Source organism: Urocitellus parryii, chromosome 1 (genome assembly GCF_045843805.1).
Source record: "Urocitellus parryii isolate mUroPar1 chromosome 1, mUroPar1.hap1, whole genome shotgun sequence".
Classification (NCBI taxonomy): domain Eukaryota; kingdom Metazoa; phylum Chordata; class Mammalia; order Rodentia; family Sciuridae; genus Urocitellus; species Urocitellus parryii.
Genome location: NC_135531.1, coordinates 240,319,524 through 240,345,001, shown reverse-complemented (window position 1 = coordinate 240,345,001; position 25,478 = coordinate 240,319,524). Strand labels below are relative to the sequence as shown.

The 25,478-nt window shown below is 34.1% G+C and overlaps 1 protein-coding gene across 5 annotated transcripts in view; it reads right to left on the bottom strand.

Annotated features, from left to right (window-relative positions):
- The window catches only part of Pms1 (PMS1 homolog 1, mismatch repair system component), an 80,931-nt gene that overhangs the window by 50,488 nt on the left and 4,965 nt on the right, over nt 1-25,478 (bottom strand). For 3 of the 5 annotated variants that reach the window (XM_026389060.2, XM_026389059.2, XM_026389061.2), the window contains exons 2-5: nt 24,330-24,481; nt 21,335-21,517; nt 11,589-11,691; nt 969-1,132 (exon numbers count right to left, since the gene is read on the bottom strand). In XM_026389060.2, the coding sequence (XP_026244845.1) occupies nt 969-1,132; nt 11,589-11,691; nt 21,335-21,517; nt 24,330-24,461 (582 nt within the window). In that variant the 5' untranslated portion in view covers nt 24,462-24,481. Of the gene's footprint in view, nt 1-968; nt 1,133-11,588; nt 11,692-21,334; nt 21,518-24,329; nt 24,482-25,478 lie in introns of those variants that run through there. The other 2 variants (XM_026389063.2, XM_026389062.1) reach the window with 2 other exon arrangements.

Genomic DNA, 25,478 nt, shown 5'->3' with positions numbered 1-25,478 from the left:
CTAGATAGACCCTGGCTTACAAATGTTAATTCTTTATTCCTCTGAGGCTTCCATGCTGCTGTGTGATTCTGCTCTCCTTCCACTAAATATTTCAAGGTGCTCATGTGGAATTTTGAAAAAAAAAAAATCAGAAAATACATGAAACTTTCTTTCCCATAAAATTCATCAAGCAATAAGATGAAATCCTTTCCTTATAAGCCCTGCTCTAAAAAACGGAAAGAAATGAGGTAGTTTCCTTAAAAAAACAAACAAACAAACAAACAACAACAAAAAAAACAGTTTAGAAGGTAAAAACATGTCACTGAATTGTACACTCTTTAAAGGAACAGAACAAGTCTTACCCATCTTCAAGATTTTCAGAATCTATCTTAGCTTTTCATAAAAGGGAGTGCTCAAGCATTTCTTGGATAAAAAAGTCTACTTAGGGAATCCCTGTTCTTACATATTAAGAATATAAGGTTTAATCAGATTTCATACAGATATTAGTTGACAAGTTATAGATTTTTTATATAACAAAGATAAAAATAAATGAACGTGAACTATATTTTTGAAAAAAGATTATGTATTTCCTTGAGACTACTATTACAGAATACTATAAACCAGGTAGCTTGTAAATAGAAGAAATGTATTTCTCACAGTTCTGGAGGCTAGGATCCAAGATCCTAAAAGTCTGGTGAGGACCAACTTCCTGGTTCATTGTGTGTGCTGAGATGGTAGAAGATGAAAGGCAGCTCTCTGGAGTCTCTTTTATAAGAGCACTAACAACATTCATGAATGCTTTGCCCTCATGCACTAGGCTCCATGTCCTAAAACCATCGCATTGGTGATTAAGTTTTCAAGAAATGAATTGGGTAGTGAAAGGGACGGTAAACATTCAGTTCATACTAGATATCTGATTTATATAATATACACTAGTCCTTTGTTATATTGTATATTTAAAGAATTTTATAAAATTCAATAATGCTCACCTTATTATGTACAAAAACAATCCTTAAATCTGGTCTAAGGATACCATAACTTATGAGGAGATCCTGGACCTTTTTAATTTCATCTTTACATTTTTTAGCAGTAGAGTAAAATTGTTTTCTTACAGGTAGATTCTTAAATAATCTCAAAGCTGTTACAGTTGTACCTGTTGGTAGATAAGAGGAAAGCATATTGAGATTTGGAAAAAAACTTTATACGGATCTTCAAATTCACATATAATCCATAATTACTCCTTTCTATTGCTAAATGCTAATTCTCCTCTAAGATTGGGAACCCAAAGAAGATTCACCTTTGCAAACCATTTTGATCTCCTCCTTGACTGTTCTATTTGTAACTTGCTTAATATAATCTCTTCTATGTAGTCTAAACAACAAAAATTTTATTTCTATCACTACAGAGAAACATGGGCTTACCAGAATGCAGTATCTTTAAAAATCTGCTAATATTCAAACCACTTGAGGATGTTGTTTGTTCTGTACTTTAAAGTACAACATACAGGTGGTACAAGACTACATATCATATGTAGTAACCTTAATTCCAAACAGAATTAATATCTACTAAACTGGTTTAATTTGCCTCATCTTCAATAACAAACATTCATAACACAGCATAATCAAACAAAAGAATTATTTTTAACTTAAGAATTAATTTAACTAAAAAACTGAACGTAGATATAAAAATTTACAATGGTAACTATTAGGTTAATAGTTTTTTTAGCCAGGCATGGAGGCACAGGCCTGTAATCTCAACAACTTGGGAGACTGAAAAAAGAGGATCAAAAGTTCAAGGCCAGCCCCAGTAATTTAGCAAGACCCTTAGCAACTTAGAAAGACCCTGTCTCAAAAAATAAAAAGAACTGGAGTTATAGCTTAGTGGTAAAGAACCCCCTGGTTCAATCCCCAATACAAAAATAAATAAAGCTTTTGTTTAAAAAATAACTGTGAAATTAGGACTAGAAGGTTGTCATGTATAATAGGTGCCATGTGTGGTTGTTTTCTTTTGTTTGCAGTACTGGTAACTAAACCAAGGGTCTCACACATGCTAGGCAAGTGCTCTATTACTGAGCAATACCCCAACCCTTTTAACTTTACTTTGAGACAGGGTATTCCTAAATTGCCCAGGCTGGACTCAAATTTGCAATCCTGCTTACTTAGCTTCCCTAAGGGGTGAGATTACAGACATGGGCCACCACACCCAGCAAGTGCATGTTTTTAAACTACTAGTCACCAATTCATCTTAGACTTATGACATAACTTTTCCCAGAGTTGAATGCAGAGTTGAAAACCATTGAGAAGTCAAAAATTCAATTTATGTCTTTGGTTTCCTGTCTTACCATATGATTTCTCCCTCCTACGTGTGCAGAAGCACTGTGATGCCCATTCACCATAAGTTACTCAGAGTTGAGCCAATGCTGGTACCATGCTCTTGAACTTTTCAATCTGTAAACTAATTTATTTTCTTTACAAGTTACCCAGCCTTGGGATTTTTTGTGCAGCAACAAAAACAGATTGGTACTGAGGAATAGGGTCACTGCTCTAACTATAAAATGTGAAAAAGCAGCGTTGGAACTGGGAAATGGGTATATTGAAAGAGTCTGAAGAGCAAACTAGAAAAAGCCTAGAATTTTTTAGAAAGCAGCACATTACAGGCAATTCTGGAAACAGTTCCAAAGACTAGGAGATTAGGCAATTAGTTTCAGAAGGAAATGAGGATTCTTTTGGAAACTGGAGTTGCCTTATATGCCAGTGAAGTGTCTGTTGGCTGCAGGTATGGTTCAAGTGGGCCCAGGTACCACTTGGTCTGTTGCAGATCTTGATGGCATCCAGGTATTGCTTATTTTGCAGATACACAGAATGCAAGAGTTGTGGCTGCTTCCACCATGATTTCAAAAGAAAGCCTCGAAGGCCAAGTAGAAGTTTGCTACAGGGTCTGGGTCCTGGCAAAGAGTCTCCACTGGGAGAATGCCTAGTTGAACTAGGCCCACAGCCAGGACCCAAGAAACAAAGGGCAACAAGCCTAAGAAAAGGATCAAACATCTGTGGGTAGCCCCAAAGAGTAGTTACGTGGCCTATGTCCAGCAAACTTGTAGGACAAGAGCTGCCTGAGGCTTCCCACCACTGAAGTATGTGCAGGATATTAGAATTATAGCTTTAAGATGTAATGTCACCCCTACTGGGCTTGGGTCTTAATATGGGATGATTACTGCTTTATACCAGGTTACTCTTCCCTTTTGGAATATGAATGTTTATCCTATCTTTATCCTACCTTTGTATTTTAAGAGTATGAAACTTGTTTCTTAACTTTTCAGGCTCACAGCTGGGAATTTACTTTGAGTCTCAGATGAGACTTTGGACTTTTAAGTGATACTAGAAGAGTTAAAAGATATTGGGGATTTTGGAGATTAAATGGCTGTATTTTTTTTTTTTTACTGTGTGACAGATATGAATCTTGGAAGGTGGAGCAAAACACTATGCTTTGGATATGGTTTGTCCCTCAAGAGTTCATGTGTTGGAAGTCTGGTCCTTAATGTTGCACCATTAAGAGGTAGGGTCTAATGGGAGGTCATTAAGTTAGTGAGAACACCGCCTTAAGAATTCAGGAAGTTCTCTTGAGACCTCAATTGTTCTCTCAAGGGAAAGTTTTTATAGAAAAGCTGGAGCCCTCCCTAGTCTCTGGCTTCCTGTCTCCATATGCTACTGCCACTGTGATGGCATCCACCATGAGGTTCTCACCAGAGCCAAGCTAATGCCAGTGCCATGCCCTGGAACCTCACAAACTATGAAGTAAATAAACCTCTTTTCTGTTACAAGTTTTTCAAAACATCAATTTATTGCAGGCAATCTTGGCACTACTAACATTTGATCAGATGATTTGTTGTCAGCAATCATTCTATGCATTATACAATGTTTAGCAACATCTTTGGCCTCTTATCCACTAGATGCCAGTGGCAACCTCAATTTTGAGAATCAAATATATCTGCAAATATGCTAATTATTTCTGACAGGGTGAGGGTGCTGCCCATAGCCGAGAAACACTGATTTAGCATACAGCAACTAGTATCTTTCTTTCTTTTTTAAGTAAAATAAGAATAAACTAGAATAAAAAATGAAGTGCATCACAATAGTAATGATACATATTATTTCATGAAATATTTGTTTAGATTTTATGAACTGGCTTGTTATATAAAATGTGTTTCTTATACTGAATTGGAATTAAAAAGGCTTAAAACAACTACAATTGTCTTATTACTTTTATATAAAATATATATTTTTTTTTAGTTGTCGATGGACCTTTATTTGTTTGTTTGTTTATTTATTTATTTATATGTGGTGCTGAAAATCAAATCCAGTGCCTCACACATGTGAGGCAAGTGCTCTACTACTAAGCCACAACCCCAGCCCTCCTATTGCTTTTGACAAAGGGTAAAATACAAAAAGACATGGAAATCACAAGAGTAATATAAGACTTGTGAACTCTAAAATAAAATCAGGAGTTCTACAAGGAGAAAAAGAAATGAACAGAAATGAAACTAAGAAGAAAATTTTCTAGTTTAAAAGCTTGACGGCAAACTTTAAGAGTTTGCTTCACTACAGGGAGGAATATTTTTAAATTAAAGAAAAAATCACTTTCCATTGGAAATCCTAAATTTTATAAACATGAAGAAAATTTACAAACTTTCAGAAAGAAAAAACATTTCTTACAAGAAAATTTAACATAAAACTTCTTACCTGTGGTACCACAAGACAGACAATCTCCACCTGATTAAGGGAAAACTACAAAACCAACATCTAAGCATGTATGCCTGTAATCATCTCAGTGGTTCGGGAGGCTTAGGCAGGAGGATCGTTAGTTCAAAACTAGCCTTAGCAATTTAGCAAGGCCCTAAGCAACTCAGCAAGACCCTGTTTCCAAATAAAATATAAAAAGGGCTGGGGATGGGGCTCAGTGGTTAAGTGCCCTGGGTTCAATCCACAGTAAACCACCTCCCCCATTTAAAAAAAAAAAATCAAGAAAACACCAATTCTCTAGTAATAAAGACAAAAATGAAGACATTTTTGAACTTGCAAAAATTCACAAGTATATCACTTAGGCACATATGATGAAAATAATGGAAGATAATCTCTAACCAAATAATAATGACATGAAAATGCAGCTTTTAGCTAGATGTGGTGACACACCTATATTCCCAGCAACTCAGGAGGCTGAGACAGAAGGATTGCAATTTCAAAACTAGCCTCAGCAACTTGGCAAGGCTCTAAGAAACTTAGTGAGTCTTTGTCTCAAAATAAAGAATAAAAAAGGCTAGGGATGTGGCTCTGCGGTCAAATGCCCCTTGGTTTAATCTGGGTTGAATCCACAGTAGCCCCATCCCTAACTGCAAAATAGATTGTATAATAAGAGAAGCTGTGAAAATTAATTTGGTGAAAAGGAATCTTAAAAGCTGAATGTAAACAGAAGATAGTCATGTGGATGAAATTGACAATTTAACTGTTAAATAAGGATTTATGACATGAAAGAGTTTGGGGCTCAATGTTTCAAACCATTATTAGTAACACTGGTTAACTGGATAAAACAGTTGGGAAAGGTGAGGGATAAAGCTCACAAGGTCCTAGGTAACCTGGCCCATAGCTATCTCCTCTCCTACCAGTCTCCTTTATTCTGTTCCTCCAGTAATTCAGACTTCTTCTCACCTCAGGGTTTTTGCACATGTTCTTTCTCCCACCCTTTGCATGATTAACTCCTTTACCAATCTTTAAATTTCAGTCTGAGTTTCACATCTTACAAGAATTCATCCCTAAATACTTCTCAAAGCCTGGTTCTTCCAAACAGAAGATAGGTGTTTTTTTTTCCTTCTCAGAAATGATAACTATTTGAAAAAACGTGTCTCCCTCTCCTCTATGAAAATAATTTACATTCCTAACATCTCCAACTTCCTTTGCAACTCTGGCTTCACTCTCACAGCTTCACTACACAATGCCCTGCCCAAGGCTGCCTGCAGGATCTCAGATCCTGCCCCATATCTCCTGGCCTCCCAAGGCTTTCCTTTGAAATCTCAGTGGAAGCCTCCATAACCCCATAACTCTTGCATCCTGAACACCTGCAAAACCAGCATCATGTGAATGACACCAAGGTCTGCCAACAGCACAAGCTGTCCTTGACAGTCTGAATCACAGCTGTAGTGCTTCTGAGAGCTTTGCTGGCTTGGGCAGTCCTGAGTGAGCAGAACACCCAATTCTCAAAAAACTTTGCTCTGAAAAGTCTTTGAAACAAATTTCCATTTCTACACCTTGGATGTTACGATGCTTGTCACCTTGCTGACTTCTTAGATTCTTTCTAGACATTTTTCATATTGCCCCAATGCAAAGATCTTCATTTTCTAATCTCTACATCAATCATACCTTCCCTGGCTGAAACTTTACACATACTTCTTTTCATGGCAAACTGCAAATTTTCCAAATCTTTCTGTTTATCTCTTCTTTGCTACCAATTCTCACAGTAAAATCTGGCTAAAAGCCACCAGTAATACTTATGACACTGCCTGAATACTATGCTACCTTGAAATTTCCTCCACCAGATAAATGAGTCCATCACCTTTAAGCTCTACCTCCTACAGTCTTAAGCAGAGACATAATGCAGCCAATCCTTTGCCAGAGTGTAATGTAGGTAGGCTTTAGTGAAATTCTCAAGTCTTTATTTCTATCTGAAATTTCATGTGCATAACTTTTACTGTCTATACTTCTATCAGGATTCTGATCTGATTCCTCACCAGGATCACCATTAAGCTCCTCTTATAGCATTGTAGGCTTTCTCTAGTCTGAACTTCCAAACTTCTTCTTAAAAATGTTTTATTTTAGTTGTTGACAGACCTTTATTTTATTTATTTATATGAGATGCTGAGAATCAAACCCAGTGCCTCACACATGCCCAGCAAGTGTGCTACTGCAGAGCCACAGCCCCATCCCCCCTCCAAACTTTTTCTGTGAACCAATTCCAAAGGCTTTTCTGCATTGAAAGGTATTGTGAGCCCCCTTCTCAATATCAATTTTATGCCTTAGTCAGTTTTTCATTACTATAACAAAATACCTAAAATAATCAATTTAAAAAGAAGATTTATTTTGGTTTATAATTTTGGAGGTTTCCGTCCATAGTCAGCTGGGCACTCTGCTTTTGGGCCTTTGTAAGACAGTACATCATGCAAAAGCACATGGCCAAGGCTGCTCACCTGTTAGGAGCCGGGAAGCAAAGACAGAGGAAGAGAAAGGAATGGGGTCCCCAAATCCCCTTCAAAGGCACACTCCAAATGACCAGAAGGCCTCCTACTGGGACTAGTCTTTAACCGATGAGCCACACCCCTGGGCTTCTGAGGGACATTCCAGGTCCAAATTATAGCACCCATCCATTGAATTCTTCAGACACAGTATTATTTTTAATTCTAGAATTTTCATTTGGTTCTTTTTTATTTTCCATTTTTCAACTGAAATTCTCCACTTAATTAATAATTTGGGTCACAATTTCTTCAAAGTTATTTTACACAGTAGTTGCTTTTAAAGTTCTTGTCTGTTATTTCAAATATCTGGGTAATCTCTAAATTTGCTTATTGCAGGAAAGATGGTGGAATGTGATGGACATTATTACCCTAGGTACATGTATGACTGCACATATGATGTGATGCTACATCGTGTACAAAGAAATGAAAAGTTGTGCTGCAATTGTGTTCAACGAATCAAAATGCATTCTGCTGTTCTATATACCTAAAATAAATAAATAAAATTTAAAAAATTGCTTATAGCATTTTTATACTAAATTTGCTTGTAGCAAATTGTAATGCTATAAGTAATAGCAATTTATAGCACTGATTATGGATGTCAGTTTTCCTTTCTTCATGTCCCTCAAAACTTTAATTTTTGCCAGACATTGTGTACAGAAGAATAATACTGAAGAAGATAATATTTTTCCCTAAGGATAAGTCTTTGTTTCCAGTTAAGCGGGTAGAGTAAAGAACCAATCGCTTCAATCTAGGAATTTATCTTTCTTGCACTGAGATGACCCTTTATTTAGTTCTACTTTGCATCTGGTCTCCAATGTCTCAAGGATAGAATCAGACCTTTTCCTCCAGAAAGGTTTTAAGATTTTTCTTCCTTTAGCTCAGTCCCATATTTCTTCATCATTGCTTACTCAGCAAAAGTCTGGAAAGATGGTAGAATATAATTTGTTCCATCATTACCCTAGGTACATGAATGATGTGACTACATCACGTACAATCACAAATATGAAAAGTTGTGCTCCATTTGTGTACAATGAGTCAAAATGCATTCTGCTGTTATATATAGCTAATTAGAACAACAACAAAAAAACAAAGGGGAAAAGAAAAAGATTCTGTGTGGAGCAAACAAGCTCTGTGTCTGAGGATCCCATATTGCAATCTGTCACTGTCAGTTCACATGGGGCTATTAAAAGTTCAGCTGGTTTCTGCTAGTGCCATACAAGATCCCTCAACCATGGTAGACTTGCTCCTTTGTCATCTGTGTCTCCACACACAGTTAATGCTCCCAGGGATGGAAGTGATCATCAATCACGTCCTCTCTAGAAAAGAGCATATTCTTTCTCTTGAATTCAACTCATTTAAATTTTTCAGTAATACAGTTCTTCAACAAGTTTAAAGACAACTGCAAGTCTTTAAAATTATGTTTTTTTCTTTTCATTGCTACAAAGGCAGCAATGTTATCATCTATATTCACTATTCTTCTCTTGCAGAAAAATCGTATTCTAATGTGTGGAGTTTTTTGTTTGTTATTGTTTTCTTTTTTGTTTTTTAGTACCAGGGACCACTGAGTCACATCCCCAGCCCATTTTTTTTTCTTTGATTTTTTAATTTTAAGACAGGGTCTCACTAAGTTGCTTAGGGCCTTCCTAAGTTGCTAAGGCTAGCTTTGAACTTAAATTTTCCTTCCTCAGCCTCCCAAGCCACTGGGATTATAGGCGTGTGCCAAAGCGCCAGCTTCTCACATGGTCTTACCTATCATCTTTAAATTCAAATGTCATCTTTTCTGAAAAACTTACTAACCTCGTTCTAGGCAATTGGTGATTTCATTTTACTATCATTATTTATTTACTCATCTGTATTTCTTAGTATTCTGTGAGTTCCCAGAGACAAATATAATGATATCTATTATAGCTACGAAAAGACAAAAGGAAAGAAGAAACTGACAAGGCAAAATGTAAAGGTATTTATGAAAGTGAAAAGATTGTTTATTGATTTTTAAATGTTCTATCTCATCAACTATACTATACCTATCTTTATAGGAACAAATTATTACTTTAGCACCTAAAAGTATTCTCAGAGTAAAAGAAGAATTAGTAATAAGATGCAAATTACATGTGTGAATAAAAGTTATTAATGGAAAGGACTTTTCTTATTCCAAATGAAATTGTATTTTCCAATGCCTAAATAAGATTGTTTTAAGTCATTACTACAACTGCAGTTGTACTATCTATAGGTGTCATTCTATCAGATGATATGAAGAGTTACTGCTAAGTAACAATGTTCACCCACAGCAGAAATTAATTTACAAGAACCCTAAATGCACAGGTATAAATTAGGATGATTGAACTGTAGTTTTATCTTACACAGAAAATATTTAAATGGAAGCTAATGACAGCTGGTGAAATGTGAGTCTGTGATTCAATCACTCAAAAACTATCAGCAGTAAGCAACATAAATGTAAAAGGCTTTTGAGAATGCGTATTTTTATAATATGTCCACCTACAGCAATTTGAAATAAAGATTTTTGTTTTTGCTGTTGTTTTTTTCTAATCAACTGTAATTAGGTAAAAAAAAAAAAGTGAGTTGTGAAGGGCAACCTATAACTACTGACCTTTCAAGTATGTTGTTTCTTAAGATAAAAGAAATTGGCTAAAGAAAATAAGATTTATTGACTATAAAAACTCTTTAATATTTGTACCTGATCTCACTAAAGGTAGAAGACTGAGGTCAGCAGGCAAAGAAAAATCAGCCAGCAAAAGGGCAAAGATCAGGTGGAGTCCATATTTAAGGATTGTTATTTCATAGTTCCCATGGAGATGAATACATAAAAGCATGAGAAGTATGAGTGATACAGAGCCACTGGCCATCCAGATTAGACTGGTTACTACAAAGATAAAAATAAATACTTTTAAGTTTTATAAGGTGACTAGGTTACTTCAAAGTACTGTACTGGACAGCTACTCAAATACCTCCTAATGGTTTCCTAATTTGAACTCCAAAGACATAAAGGTCACAGCATTTCTGGAAAGGGACCATAATTTCAAAAAATGCCTTCCCTTTGTTCAAATCTTCAACATATAGTAAAAATATTACAATCTATTACTTTAAATTGAAAAGTGTATAATACTTATTATTATACATGAAACTAAATAGCTGCTAGATTTCTGCTCATTTTCATTAACTGAATAAATGAGGAGAAATTTAGTGTGCTTTCTTAGGAGCTCCTATTAACTTTTCTCTACATGGATACAGTATTAATATTCCTGATAATATTAATATTAATAATATTAATATTAATATTCCTAATTAATATTCCTAATAGGCAAAAGTAATCAATAACTGTGCTATAGATTTATAAAGTAAGAAATACAGTGAATAAATTCAATATCAGAACTCAGAGATAACATCTCTTAATTTTAATCATTCCATTACCAGAAATGAGAGTATAAAAAGATTAAAGGATAGATGAAACTTAGGCCTAAAGAGATTTTTTCCCCCCTCTTAGAAGTAAATAGTTTTTAGAGAAACTTAAAGCTTAAAATATCAATTAAAATTCAGTAAATTTATACATAAATGTATACAACAACAAAGAATTATTAATAGGAACATAATGAATTCATCTGCCTGAAAACGATAAATGTAGAAAGGGAGAGAGTGAGTGTGGGTACTAGATAAAAGAACTTTACTAGTAAATTGATAATTGCTTAAACTGAGCATCTTTGAACTATTCCATGAATAAATAAATACATTTTTAAGTTATTTAATCAAAATATCTTACTGCTATGGTTTATCATTATTACAAAATTAAATGGCATTTTAGGTGTTTCAATAAAATATTATTCTTCATATGGAAAGACAACACTGGTGATCCAATAGGAAAAGAAATGCTCTTACAGATTTTTTCGAAAAGTAAGTAATCTACACAATTGCCCAGTTTCTCACACAGTTCCTCTTGAGAACTCCTCTTTAACTATTTAATCTTTGTTGGACTACAGATATAGCTCAGCTGGTAGAGTGCTTGTCTCTCATGCACTAGGCCCTGGGTTCAATTCTCAGCACCACACACACAAAAAAAATCTGTGTGTGTGTGTGTGTGTGTGTGTGTGTGTGTTTGTGTCATGAGGGATGAAACTCTGGGCCTTATGCATGCTAGGCAAGCACCCCCAGCACTTTACCACTGAACTACATCCCCAGCTGAAGGTCGACTATTCACTTGAAAGTTAACTAGACTTCATCAGGAGCAAGGCTAAAACAACACACTTGAATTCAAGCAGTAATGCTGCTTTTAACAAACAAGAAAGGAAAGGTAAAGAATGCTATAATTCTATTTTCTTACCTTGACCAAGATGTGAAGGTTTTTGAGAAAATATATGGCCGCTGCCATCTAAAACATACTGAGTGCTAAAATTATCAGCAGCTGTCCTTGTTGTAATTAAAACCTGGAAATTAAAAAAAAAAAATCCTCTAGCAAAATGATCACTGTAGATATTAAACTGGGTTCATTATCAAATTAGAATGAATCAATATCACATATTTACTTAATATTAAAAAAGTTTCATTTCATAAATTTTATGACCACTCTTTTAATATTTCTTAGAAGTACCCTAATAAACAATAGAGCAGCTCATATTTTTATGCTGCAAATATCTGCTTTTTATTGAATATTTTAATTAAAACACTCTAGCACCAACCAGCATACATGAAATGGCTATATGTATTATATATTATATGATTTACATCTATAAAAGCAAGTACTTCAATTGCATTAGAGAAACCTGCTTTTGAAGAGAATATTTCCATAAATTAGTGAACAAACGAGTAATTCTTAGGTAAAGTGATCATTCCCTTCCCCTTTTATATTCAAAGTAAAATAGCACTTCTGTATTTCAGGTTTATGATTCAAAAAAATTTAAAAATTTAAATTATACACACATATAAACTCATGGGCAATTTTTCTTAAACCTGAGTTTAAAATTCATTGTTTAAGAATACATTTTTATTTAAAAACAACATTAGCATTAAACATATAAGAGGTTTTATCCAGCATGAAAACAATCCTCAGATGTTAGTCATAGATATACAAATTTAAGAATGTCTGCGCTCTTTCAGCTGCCCTAATCCTATCTATCTCATGAGATTAGCAGAGAAACGTAACATAAAACACACTGTTGCACAAAAAAAACACAAAGATGTGGAGTGCGGATGGTGGCAAGGAAAGCAAAATGTATTGGGAAGAAGGTAGCCACATATGTTAAGCAATGACCCAAAACTGGGAGTAATCTTTCTTGGCAATATCCCTGGACTCAGAAGAGCTAAATATTCTAAAATATATTTACACAGTTTAAAAGCCACAAAGATGCAGCTATACTGCTTGAACTCATCTGGATCCAGTTGGTTCTACATTTGTTGGTTTACATGGGCACCATGTAGGGAAAACCAGAAAAACCATAAAAAGATATGACTATTCTAGCTCAAAGTACTAGTAGAGTCATTAGATTCTGAGTGAAGTCCATAAAATCCTTATTAGGGTCATTAGGTCAAGCTACTATTTCTGTTATAACTATTCCAAGAGATCTACCTATACCTAGTTGTAAGCCTCTATAATGCTTTTTTGGGGGGAAGGGGGTACTTGGGACTGATCCCAGGGGCACTTTATCACTGAGCTACATCCCCAGTCCTTTTATATTTTATTTTGAAACAGGGTCTTGCTAAGCTGCTCAGAGCTGGCCTCAAACTTGGGATCCTCCTGCCTCAGCCACCCCATTAGCTAGGATTACAGGCATGCACTACTGTGCCTGGCAGCTTTTATGTACTCTTCTTTATTTTTTTTTTTCTTTTGGCAGTAGGGATTGAACTGAGGGGTACTTAACCACCAAGCCACATTCCCAGAAAAAAAAATTTTTCCCCCTACACAGGGTCTTGCTAAATTGCTAGGGCCTCACTAAATTGCTGAGGCAGGCTTTGAACTTACCATCCCCCTGCCTCAGCTTCCCAAGCTGCTGGGATTACAGGTGTGTACCAAATTTTTGTGTACTCTAAAGTGATTATTCTTCTTCTTCCAAAATATATTCCATGGTTTAAAAGATGTATAATTTGAAGTAATTTCCTGACAACTAAGCTTAATCTTCCCTACTACATTCCAGCTATAATGTATCCAACAGTAATTTCCTCTAGTAAAGTTTATTTAAAGGATAGAAAGCTTAGAGATTTTTGTTTCCTATATTTTAATTATTCCAACAATTGCCCCTTTAAAAACAATCTAAGCCCTTCTCCAAAATGTCAAGGTCATCTGAATTCTATTTCTATTCTCCAAAGAGCTAGCCACCTGACCTAAAGTTGGTATCACTGAGCAAAGGCAGCCCTGGAACTCTCAGTTCCAGCACTAACTTTGCCAGTGGCTTCTAGACAGTCCTGAATAAATGATTACACTATCATCTTTGAGGGGAGGGTGATGATAAGATGAAGACGATGCTAATACTTTATAAGGTTACATGGGATTTTGCTTCAACCACTTCAAAGCACTTTATAAGATATTAAATCATTCACCCTTTAAACATTATTAATAAATATGAAAATATTCTCTAGTCTAAAAAATAAACTGAAGTGCTAAAATTTGAAATGGGTCTTTAGTGCTCATAATGTAACATTTATGTTAAAATAAATGAAATATGATACATTTTGTAACAAAAAAATTTTAAATTACAATTTGTAGGGCACTATGAAAATTTATTTAGATAGGAGATGCACTGCAATTCATTGGTAAAGACAGTGAAATAAAACACATATAAGCATGTTTCACAAATTCATGAAATACAGTGTGTTCCTCAGAGGAAGGAATTGTATTTCAAGAGTTCATTTCATCATATGACCCTATGTCCTGGGCAGGAAACCTTTTTTTGGACCAGGCACAGATTCAGAATGCATTAGCTGTGCAGAAACTAGCATTTGAACTTGCAGTAACTACATAATCAGGAGCATCTCTAATATTACAAACTATTACTGGTGATTCTTACTAGAGACTTGAGGAATTATAGAAGTAAATCCAATGGTGTCAAGAAAAGAAAATAGAGTCAATATTTTTAAAAAAGGAGTTTTAGAAGTCTTTAGAGGACCTTAGGGGTTATTAGCTATCAGTTATTAAAAACTCACTTAATATCAAGGAATTATAGTACTATTACAAAATTAGAATTACAGAAAAACCTTTAAATATGAGATAAGCAGTTTTTTCTCAGTATTTAGATAAAAAGTTAAAACCAGAATATATATCCTGTTAATTCAAGCAAAAATCGTCTCTTGGAAAAAAATTTTTAAGGTAATTATCATAAAGCCATTTTGGGGGTTGACTCTTGTTTTACTTTTGTAGTACTGCGGATCAAATCCAGGGCCTCATGAATGCCAGAGTAGGCAAGTGTTCCACCAGTAAGCCACACCCACAGGCCTGGACTGACTTTTGGAATGAATACTTTGGCACAGAAAAATGAGTCTGAAAACTAAGATAACCAAGATGGGGTCTTGCCAAGTAGTCCAGGCTGGTATCAAACTTGTGATCCTCCTGCCTTAGCCTCAAAAGTGGCTGGGATTATAGATGTATACCACCACTACACCTAGTTGGTTTTACCCCTTTCAACAGAGTTCTATCAACTGTGAGGAGGCTGCATCAAGAAGTAAAATATTCCAAATGCTTCAAGCAGTTCTATGCCAGAGAGGTACGGTGGCTCACACTATATATATATATATATATATATATATATATATTTTTTTTTTTTCCATGTTTACCCTGACTAAATCTCTAACCACCATAGCTATAAAGGACATAGGGGCAGCCTACACTGAGAAAAAGGAACCAGGATCATTTGCTTCATCTAGAACCAGTAATGGTAGAGGCTTCCCTTTATTCTTTTACAGCTGTGAGGACCCACAAATTAGGAATCCCAACTCCTATCTTCCAAACAGTATGACTTAATGTCTCAGTCTGCCCCAATAAGCCATGGAGGCTTACCTTGATGTATAACAAAATCAAACCTACAGATCCTGTGCTATCTCACATGTTGGAATAATACCCTGCACTTGGCAGCAACTTAAAATATGCTAAATGGACCAATCAACATATGAGCGATATATGCAGTTGGCTGGCAATTCTTTTAAGAAAAAAATTTTAAAAAAACAAACTTCATGCAACAAAATGAAGAACTTTGGTGAAAATTAGAATTTATCTATGAATAGCTATGAATTTTCAGAAAGAATTTCCCAAAAATATGGAGAAGTCTATGTAAACTTTGGATGATAAGGTGAAATACTACACACAGACAAGAGAATAAGCAAATCATCACCTGGATGATAAAGCTGTATACTGCTCTTCACATTGAAGTCGAAAGTAAAAATAACTTTCATTTGCACGATACGTCAAGATAGTTTAATATGTAGTATTTTTTTTATCCTCAATTCATTATCCTTACTTTATCGATGGAGGAAAAAAATGACTGTATGAAAAGTTAGTCCATTTTATGCATTTGGCCAAATCTCTTATTCAAACACTTGGGATTTAGAATTAGAACTCTTATTCCTAGGTTCAGCTTGATCTGATTTTCAGAAAACAATGCAAAACTATTCTATCTCTTCCTAAAACAAAGGTATAAGTTAGTTCAAAAAATTAAACAAGTTTCTTAAACATGTTTTGGATAGAAAAGCATAATTTATATAATGTATTTATAATATAATATCAACCTAAAAGGAGTATGTTTTATTATGTAAAAGGAAGAACATATACAAAAAAGTCCTTACAAAAATTTCTATGAACAGAAATTTCATGACTTCCAGTTCATTCCAATTGTTATGCTAACAGTAAAGAATGACAAATATCTCAAAATTATTTTTCTATCAACCACAAATTTCAAGAAGTTATGCTTATTGATATGATTTAAAAAAACAAATTAGCCAATTTGTGTCAGTAACTGAAACATTCATCATAGGTTACAGAAGAAGCAATTTAATTTTTAAATATTAATAGTTCACTCTGCAAATGTAAAAAGAAGTGCTTTACTCCTTTGGACTGTTAAAGTCTGAAACTGGAAGTTATTTTAAAATTGATGAATTGGGAAAACTGCTTATTTTTGTCATGTATATAAATAAAGGATACAGAATTAGCAGGCTGGAGGTATAGTTCCATGGCAGAGCACTTGCTAACATGCACAAGTCCCTGGGTTTGACATCCACCATAGCAAAAAAGAAAACAAAACGGAATTAGGTGCATTTCATATTTCTAGTTTTGCTGGGAGACTAACTTCATTTCCCTTTTTATAATTTAAATTATTAACATGTAAAATCATCTAAAAAAGTAAATTTAACAACTGAAATTCAAGTTGAGAGTCATTTAACAATATGACAAAACTATATACCAGTTATATATTATCAATCTATTGAACCTTGGATGGTTTACAAACATAAGACTTTAAAATTACCTAATTATCTACATGAAATAATTTGGTAGACAAAATAACCAAATCACTAATTTTTATTATGTAACTGTAATTCTATCTAGAAAATTTCAAAATAAACCAGAGCCTTTAAAATATTGAAAGTTCTAGGAAAACCTGGGCAACTTTAGGAAGACCCTGTCTCAAAATAAAAAAAATAAAAAGACTAGAGATGAAGATCAGTAGCAGACCCAGTACTGTACTAAACAAATAGAAATAAGCAATTTTTATACATGAAACCTTATTTCTTTCTGAACGAAGAATAGTAAGTTTAGAAAGTGAACATTTTCCCTCAAAAGGTTAAAACTTTTAAGTTTTAAACTTATAAGTCCCTTTCTAACCATGCTGGTAAGAAGGCAAGATCTCAGTTCTGAGAGGCATGAAATTGAAACTGTATTCTTAGCTCAGCCATGTAGATACTATGGGTCTCTGAATAAGTCACAATTTTCATGTTATGTTTATTTCACTGCACACAGCTTCTCTGAAATAAACTACCTACCACAGCACCCTGCAGATATAGGAGACAATCAAATGTTAGTTAAATGATTATTAGAGAATATTTTGAAGTTGTGGTACAAAGATTTGGCATTTGGCCTCAACACACCCCAGTTTCCTCATCAGTAATATAAAGACACTGAGCCAGAGAACACCTAAACTATAGGTAGGCTTACCCATGAAGATTTGGGGACACAGATTAGTGAATAGACGTTTACTGAGGAGTACTCTGAGTGATCACTTGTGGGAACAGAGCAGAGCTATCCTGAACTGGAACCAAAATAGTTACTGGATGCAGGTTGATCTGCATGACTTGGATAAGATAACTCTCTTCAGTGAAGTAAGGGCAAACTCCAAAGGGAAATTCAGTTGTGAACACTCACTCAGTATTCTTCATAGTACCCAGTACTAAAGTTGGGGATCTGGGCAGTGCACCATGGTCTATTAGTCCTACCAGGGTCTCTTCCAATTATATCTTTCCTTTATCTTTCAGGTACAATCAAACTTAAATCATCATCAAAAAACTGTGACAAAATAATACATGCCTCAAGATTCCATTTATATCAAGTTCAAAAACAGGCAGAACTAATCTGTGTTTACAGAGGCCAGAATAGTGGATTCTTCTGAGATACTGACAGGGAGGGGACCTGAGAGAACTTTCTAGGGTGCTGATAACAACCTTTATCTTAATCTTGAGTATATATGCAAAAATTTACTGCACGCGCACACACACACACACACACACACACCTGTGTAGTTTCCTCAAAGATTTCAAAGAAAAAGAATTCTGTGAAATGCTATTAATATTTTTAAATATAAACAAATGTTTTGCACTGCAATGTGGAAACTGCAAACTTTCTTTAAAAAGTTTAGTTTTCTATTATTGTGATACTTTGACAATTCTTTTATGATTCTAATGAGCAAAATTACTCTAAAAGTTATTATTCAATAACACTTTAATACCTCAAAAATAAGACAAAATTGATAAACACAGATGTCAAGTTGGCTTAAGTAATCACATACAAAAACAAGATAAAATGACTCATGGGCAAAAATTGCAAATCTGCTGTGTAAAATCAGAACTACAGGGAAAATCTGGATAAATTACACAGCTCATGTAAAACATATTTACAAAGACTAAGTGTAGTGCTGCCATCTAGCAGGCAAAATTGGTTATGACCGATTTTGTCTCTGAAAGGGTAAATGTATCTTTTACAATAAAACATAGATGTGCCAAATTATCTTTTCTAACAATACTCTACCAAAATAACACTTAAAAGATATCTGCCAGTTTTTACAACAGCTAAACTACATATATATAATATTTATGTTCTAAAATAGTCACAAGAAACTCAAACAACAGTATCAGTACTGGGAGGTTCAAAGAACCTCCATTTTAAAAACTAACTTATGTACAAGACCCAGGGCTACAAGTTCCCATATAAGTTCTCTGATGAGAAAGATGGGCAATATGCAGATGTACCCTCCTCTTTTTTTTTCTCCAAAATCGATTTGAAGGTTCAATGAATTCTAAATAAAGCAAGTGTTAAGTAAGATAAAGAAGCACATGGTGTGCTAGATTTTGGGTAGAGGTTTTATGAGCACACTTAAGGATTTCTTATTTTATGGAAAACTGAACATCTGGCTGCCAACAAGGGACAGAACTTTGTCTACTATGCTACAACAGCCAAATCTCCCACTTAAACTGTACCATCTCTGACATTTTTCTGGTCTACTTAAGACAATACCTTACAGAGCCCCAAAGTCAAAGAGAAAGTGTATACCTAGCTAGGACCCTATTCACAAAAAAATGGAGAAAAACTAAACAATGCAGCACTTCAAAGGCAGAAGGCCAAAGAAAGGACCACATGAATCTGGAGAATACATCACTGCTGAGAAGATCAGGCTACTAAACACATGTCCAAAAACCAGAACAAAAGACAGCAACAATATGTCATGTCCATGCCACTTTTCCTAAACAATAGTTATCAAACGCTATCATTTTATTACACATGGCCATTCTCATCTAAATAAGATATTCCATCTTAAACACAACTAGGCAAACCTCAAAAATTACACAAACAGACCCTCATAATCGCCCTGTCATCTTTACTGGCGTAAAGATACTGTCACACAATAAAACAGAGACCACCAGCCACAGAGTAACAGTATAGCATAAAGAAACTAGTAAAGTCAGGTAACCAAACACAAATAAGACACATAGAAATGCAGAGATCAAGGTTATAGAAAAGTTTTGCCACAAACTAGTTATAAAATCTGGGGCAGAGGAAGTGTAATACAATTGGTATGATACAACTGAATGTGTCAGGCACTGAACTAAGGGGTTTGTAAACATTACAAAAACCTAACCAGCAGTCAGAAGAGTAAAGTTCTAGTATCCAATCTGCCCCTAGATATCTATACTTTAGAATAAGTTAATTCACACCTCTAGATTCAACCTCATTATCTGTAGTGACCAAAGTGGAACTTCCACTGTGGGTTTCATAGAGCAACAAACAAACAAAAACACAGTAATATGAACTAGGAATGTAGCTCTACTGGTAGAATACTTGCCTAACATGTGTAAGGCCCTGGGTTCAATGCCCAGTACTGAAAAAACAAATAACAGTACTATGCTGCTTCTTTTTATTTTTAGTATTTATTTTTTAGCTGTAGGTAAACACAATACCTTTATTTTATTTTTATGTAGTGCTGACGATTGAACCCAGTGCCTCACGCATGCTAGGTGAGCACTCTACCACTGAGCCACAACCCCAGCCCAGTAATATACTTCTTTTTTTTTTTTTTTTTTTTTTTAGAGAGAGAGACAATTTTAATATTTATTTTTTAGTTTTCGGCGGACACAACATCTTTGTTTGTATGTGGTGCTGAGGATCGAACCTGGGCCGTGCATATACCAGGCGAGTGCGCTACCGCTTGAGCCACATCCCCAGCCCAATATACTTCTTAATAAAAATGGGAGTTCATAACCCACTTGAATCTAATGTATGAAATATGATATGTCAAGAGCTTTGTAATGTTTTGAACAACCAATAAAAAGAAAGAAAGAAAGAAAGAAAGAAAGAAAGAAAGAAAGAAAGAAAGAAAGAAAGAAAGAGTTTCATGATGAAGGAGATGTAGGGAAAAGTACCATAAACTACTACTTTTAAAGATTCACATTGTGGGCTGGGGTTGTGGCTCAGCGGTAGAGCACTCACCTAGCACATGCAAAGCCTTGGGTTCTATCCTCAACACCACATAAAAATAAATAAATAAAGATATTGTGTCCAACTACAACTAAAAAATAAATATTAAAAAAAGATTCACAATATGCTTTACTATGATAATGACTAAAATATCCTATAGATAAGTATCTTTAATTTTTAAAATACATCTTTTCCAAGCCAAAGGGCTACTAAACATTTTCCTCTAGTAAGTATTAACATTGCAAAATACACAATGCTGTTCCTCAAAGAATATGGATAGAATTACCATGACACTGCAAACCCACTTCTAGGTGTATACCCAAAAGATGTGAATGCAGAAACTTGAACAAATGTTTGTACACCCATGTTAAGAGCCACATTATCCATAAAAGTCAAAAGGTGAAAGTAACCTAAGTATCTACCTACAGATGAATGGATATAAATGTGATATACACACAAAATTTTGATACATGTCACAATGTTCACAAACCTTGAAGACATTATCCTTGCAGACATTATTATATTAGGCAAGACAAAAAAAGGACAAATACAGTATGATTCCATATATATAAGGTATCTGAATATTTAATTCATAGACAGAAAGCAAGATAGTGGTTATTAGAGGATGGGAAAAAGGAAAAGGGAATCATTCTTTAATAGGTACTGAGAATCAGTTTAGGATGATGAAAAATTCTGAAGATGGTAATGTTGATGGGTATATAACAATGTGAATGTATTTGATGCTACTTAGCTGCATTCTTAAAAATGCTTAAAATGGTAATACTTTGTTAAATATACCTTAATATAAAATGTAAGAAGTTTTACATCTTTTCCAAGTACTGGATTAGATGTCTCTTAATTCTAATATTCTGTAATACTAAAATTGTCTATAATATAAATGACCTTACCTCAGCAACACAACAAATTGACCCCAAGGCTTCCCCACGAAAACCATAGGTTGTCAAATTTTCCAGATCTTCATGACTGTTTATTTTTGAGGTGTAGTACTTCACTGCCATTACAGGTGCATCAACAGCCTTGATACCCTCACCATTGTCTCGAACCTCAATTTTATCAAATCCATAATTCTCCTACAAAGTTAAAAACACTTTTAATATATAAAAACATTAAACTGTGATCATTTTTAGAAACAAACACAAATCAAATAATTTGGTCTTTTTGTTTTTTGGTACTGAGGCCAGAACTCAAGGGCTCTTTACCACTGAGCTACATCCCCAATCCTTTCTTTAAGTTTTGAGACAGAGTCTTGCCAAATTGCTGCACAGTCTACCAAGTTGCCCAGGTTGGTCTGGAACAGGTCTGAGTAGTAGCAACCAGCATTCATTCACACTATGGAAAGAAGAATTTAAAGTCTTCAGTTCTACTAATTATGGTACATGAATAAATCCCTTGTTTTCTCTAGACTGAGATTGACTATAAAATAAAAGGACAGTCTGATCTTTAACAGTTCTTTGACTTGTTTCACTATCATGGATATTTCTAATAAATTATGTTTAATAATCTATATTTATAAAAAACAAAAAACTCAGGTGATAAATAGACAAATGAACTAAAGAGACATGTCTGAAAAGAAGAAATATAAATAGCCAACAAATATATGATAAAATATTTAACATCTTTAGCAATGAGGGAAATGCAAATCAAAACTATGCTGAGATTTTATCTTAGTTAGATATTATTCCAGTCAGAATGGCAATCATTAAAAACACAAATTACCACAAATGTGGACTAGAATGTGGAGGAAAAGGTATACTCATGCATTGTTGGTGAGACTGCAAATTAGTACAAACACTCTGGAAAGCAGTATAAAGAATCCTTACGAGACTAGAAATGAAAACACCTAGAGAGAAATAAGATATTTTTTTAAAAAGGGGATCTCATAAAAATAGAAAAGAGAAGAGTAGATTAAAAGAAAGGGATCAAGGCAGAGAGAGGAAGGATGGGAAAGGGAAGGAACTGTGGAATTCTACTAAATTATGGTATATACATATTAATATACACAATGAATTCCATTTTTATGTACAACTATAATGTATCAATTGAAAAAAAAGTTAATAGAAGAAAGACCAGTAGAGGAAAGAGATCAGGGGAAAAGGTAAGGGAAGGAAAGGGAAAGTACTGGTGATTGAAATGTAGCAAATTATGTTATATGAATTTGTAAATGTCAAAATGAATACCACAATTACTAACTATAATGAACAATTATTTTTCTTCCAGAGACAATTAAGAATAAAATACATGTTTTAGAGACAAAAAAAAAGAACAAGATATTTGTTTACCTGCCTAAAATTGATTCTTAAGCAAAATCTGTCATATATAAAGATATAATCCTAATTGGTTATTATCAATTGTACTCTAATCAGACTAAACTGATTATATGAAATGCTTAAGAAAAATAAATTGTCTTTTTTGGGTTTAATTTGATATACATTTTTTCATGTTTATAAAGCTTATAGGGTATTATTTAAAAACCCAATACAGGTTTGATATAGAAGAGCAGTTCTATAGCAGCATCAGTATCAACTAGAAACTTGTTAGAAAGCTTATATAGTAGCATTAGCTTCAACTAGAAATTTGTTAGAAATGCAAATTCTCAAGCCCCTCCAAGAATCACAAGTCTCAGAAGTGGAGCCCATTATCTAACAAATCTTCTAATTTAATATGATTCACCCAAACACTGTGAGAACCATTAGTATGGAGGAAAGATATTGAATGAATCAGAAAGACTGAATTCCAATTTTAGCTCCATTACTATTTTTCAGAACATTTACTCTCTGGGCTGGGATTGTGGCTCAGTGGAAGAGCACTTGTCTAGCACTGGGTTTGATCCTCAGCACCACATTCAAAAATAAAGGTATTGTGTCCATCTATAACTAAAAAACTAAAAAACAGAACATTTACTATCTGTAAAATGGGTATAGTAATAGTTTACCAATCTATTACTATTTATTTACCAATAAACAGTATTTATATTCAGGTTTTATAGATATATCATAGAATCTTATCTGATAAGATTAGATCCCTTTCCTACAATAAATCCTTTTCTACAATGAATTTGTGAATATGTCAAAATGAACACCACAATTACATAACTATAATGAACAATTATTTTTCTTCCAGAGACAATTAAAAACAGGATACATGTTTTAGAGCCAAAAAAAGAGAACAAGATATTTATTTACCTGCCTAAGATTGATTGTTAAGCAAAATCTGTCATATATAGACTCATATAAAAAGATAAAATCCCTTTCCTATAATGTTGATATTATAATCAACATTATTTATAATGCCAAAATACTAGAAATAACACAAATATCCTATAATTAAGAGATTTTTAAAAAAGTATTCAAACATTCAAAGAAATTTATTTACTTTCCTAAAAAGTGCTAGGAACTGGCTAGTTATAAAGGACACAAAAATGAATAAAATATAGCTTATTACTATGAACTTGCAATTTAGAGTAGGGGAAATGGACATGTAAACTAATTGCAAAAAATCATAACGAATGTTCTAAGGCATATTAATTTAATGATTTTAATATGCAGCACTTAAAATGCCAAAATTAAAGTAATAATGGGAATGGTTTTGAAACAAAATTAGGTGGGAAAATAAAATGCAAAGAGGAATATATGAAAGAAGTAAACAAGAATAACCAAAGAGAAATATTAGAAAATACTAACATTAAAATGATGTTTTAGGTGACTGAGTCCTGAAATACATGTTTTATTATAATTTCCTTCAGTGTTATATTATTGACTTGAATAAAAATTTAATTTTAGGAACTTGCTCTTAGGACAAATATCTTATGTGTAATTTGCTGGCACAAAGAAAGAAGTAAAGATCTACAAGGCTTTTTTCTTAGTATCTTTCAAGAAAACTCACCAGTTTCACATCTATGCTTGTAGCACCAGCATCCAAGGAGTTTTCAACTAGTTCTTTTACAACACTGACCACTGAAGTGATTATCTGAGAACTTGAAAGGAGACGAACTGTTGCTGCAGGCAACTGTTTCATTCTAATGCTTAGCAGAACAGCTAGAAGATAAAAATTCAAGTTATAAAAATAAGAATTGTTAAACAGTCCTAATAGAAGTAATAAAAATAATAATGATATAACAATAATAGTAATAACAGCTCACACTCATTTAGCCTTACTGTATGCCAGGTTCTATTTAAGGCATATGCAGTATTAAATAATTTATTTCATACCAATACATTTTCTTTATTGGGAGGGTACCAGAGATTGAACCCAGAGGCACTTAACCACTGAGCCATATCATCCCCAGTACTTTTTATATTTTGAGACAGGGTCTTGCTAAATTGCTTAGGATCTCACTAAATTGTTGAAGCTGGCTTTGAATTCTTGATCCTCCTGCCTCAGCCTCTCAAACCTCTAGGATTATAGGTGTGCATCACCATGCCCAGCTTATACCAATACACTCTGAAATAGGTGTTATTTAATCATCTTCATTTTATACTACTACTGAAGCACAGAGAAGAAAACTTGTACAAGGTCATTTAATTAAGAGGCATAGCTGAGACTTAAATACAGGCAAGTCATTCAAAACTTTCTCTATTGATAGGTAATCTTATTACCTCTTATAAATAAATGACCAAACTGGGTGCAGTGGCACATACCTGTAATCCCAGTGTCTCAGGAGGCTGAGGTAGGAGGATCGAAAATTCAAAGCCAGCCTTAGCAATAGCGATGCACTAAGCAACTCAGTGCAACACTGTCTCTAAATAAAATATAAAATAGGACTGGGGATATGGCTCAGTGCTTAAGTGCCCCAGAGTTCAATCCCTAGTACCCCCCCTCCAAAAAAAAAATGACCAAAGCAGTTTCAAAAACCTAAGCAGAAATCATTTTATTTTTTATGTGGAGGGACTTGAGCCATTTTCAATACTAATAGAAAATGGGATTGTATTCTCAGTGGTGAGGAAAAAAATAGATTTTATAGTTCTCCTTAAATTGTCACTTCTGTAGCACTTTTAGCATGTAACATATTTAGCTTTTCTAAGGTATTCTCTT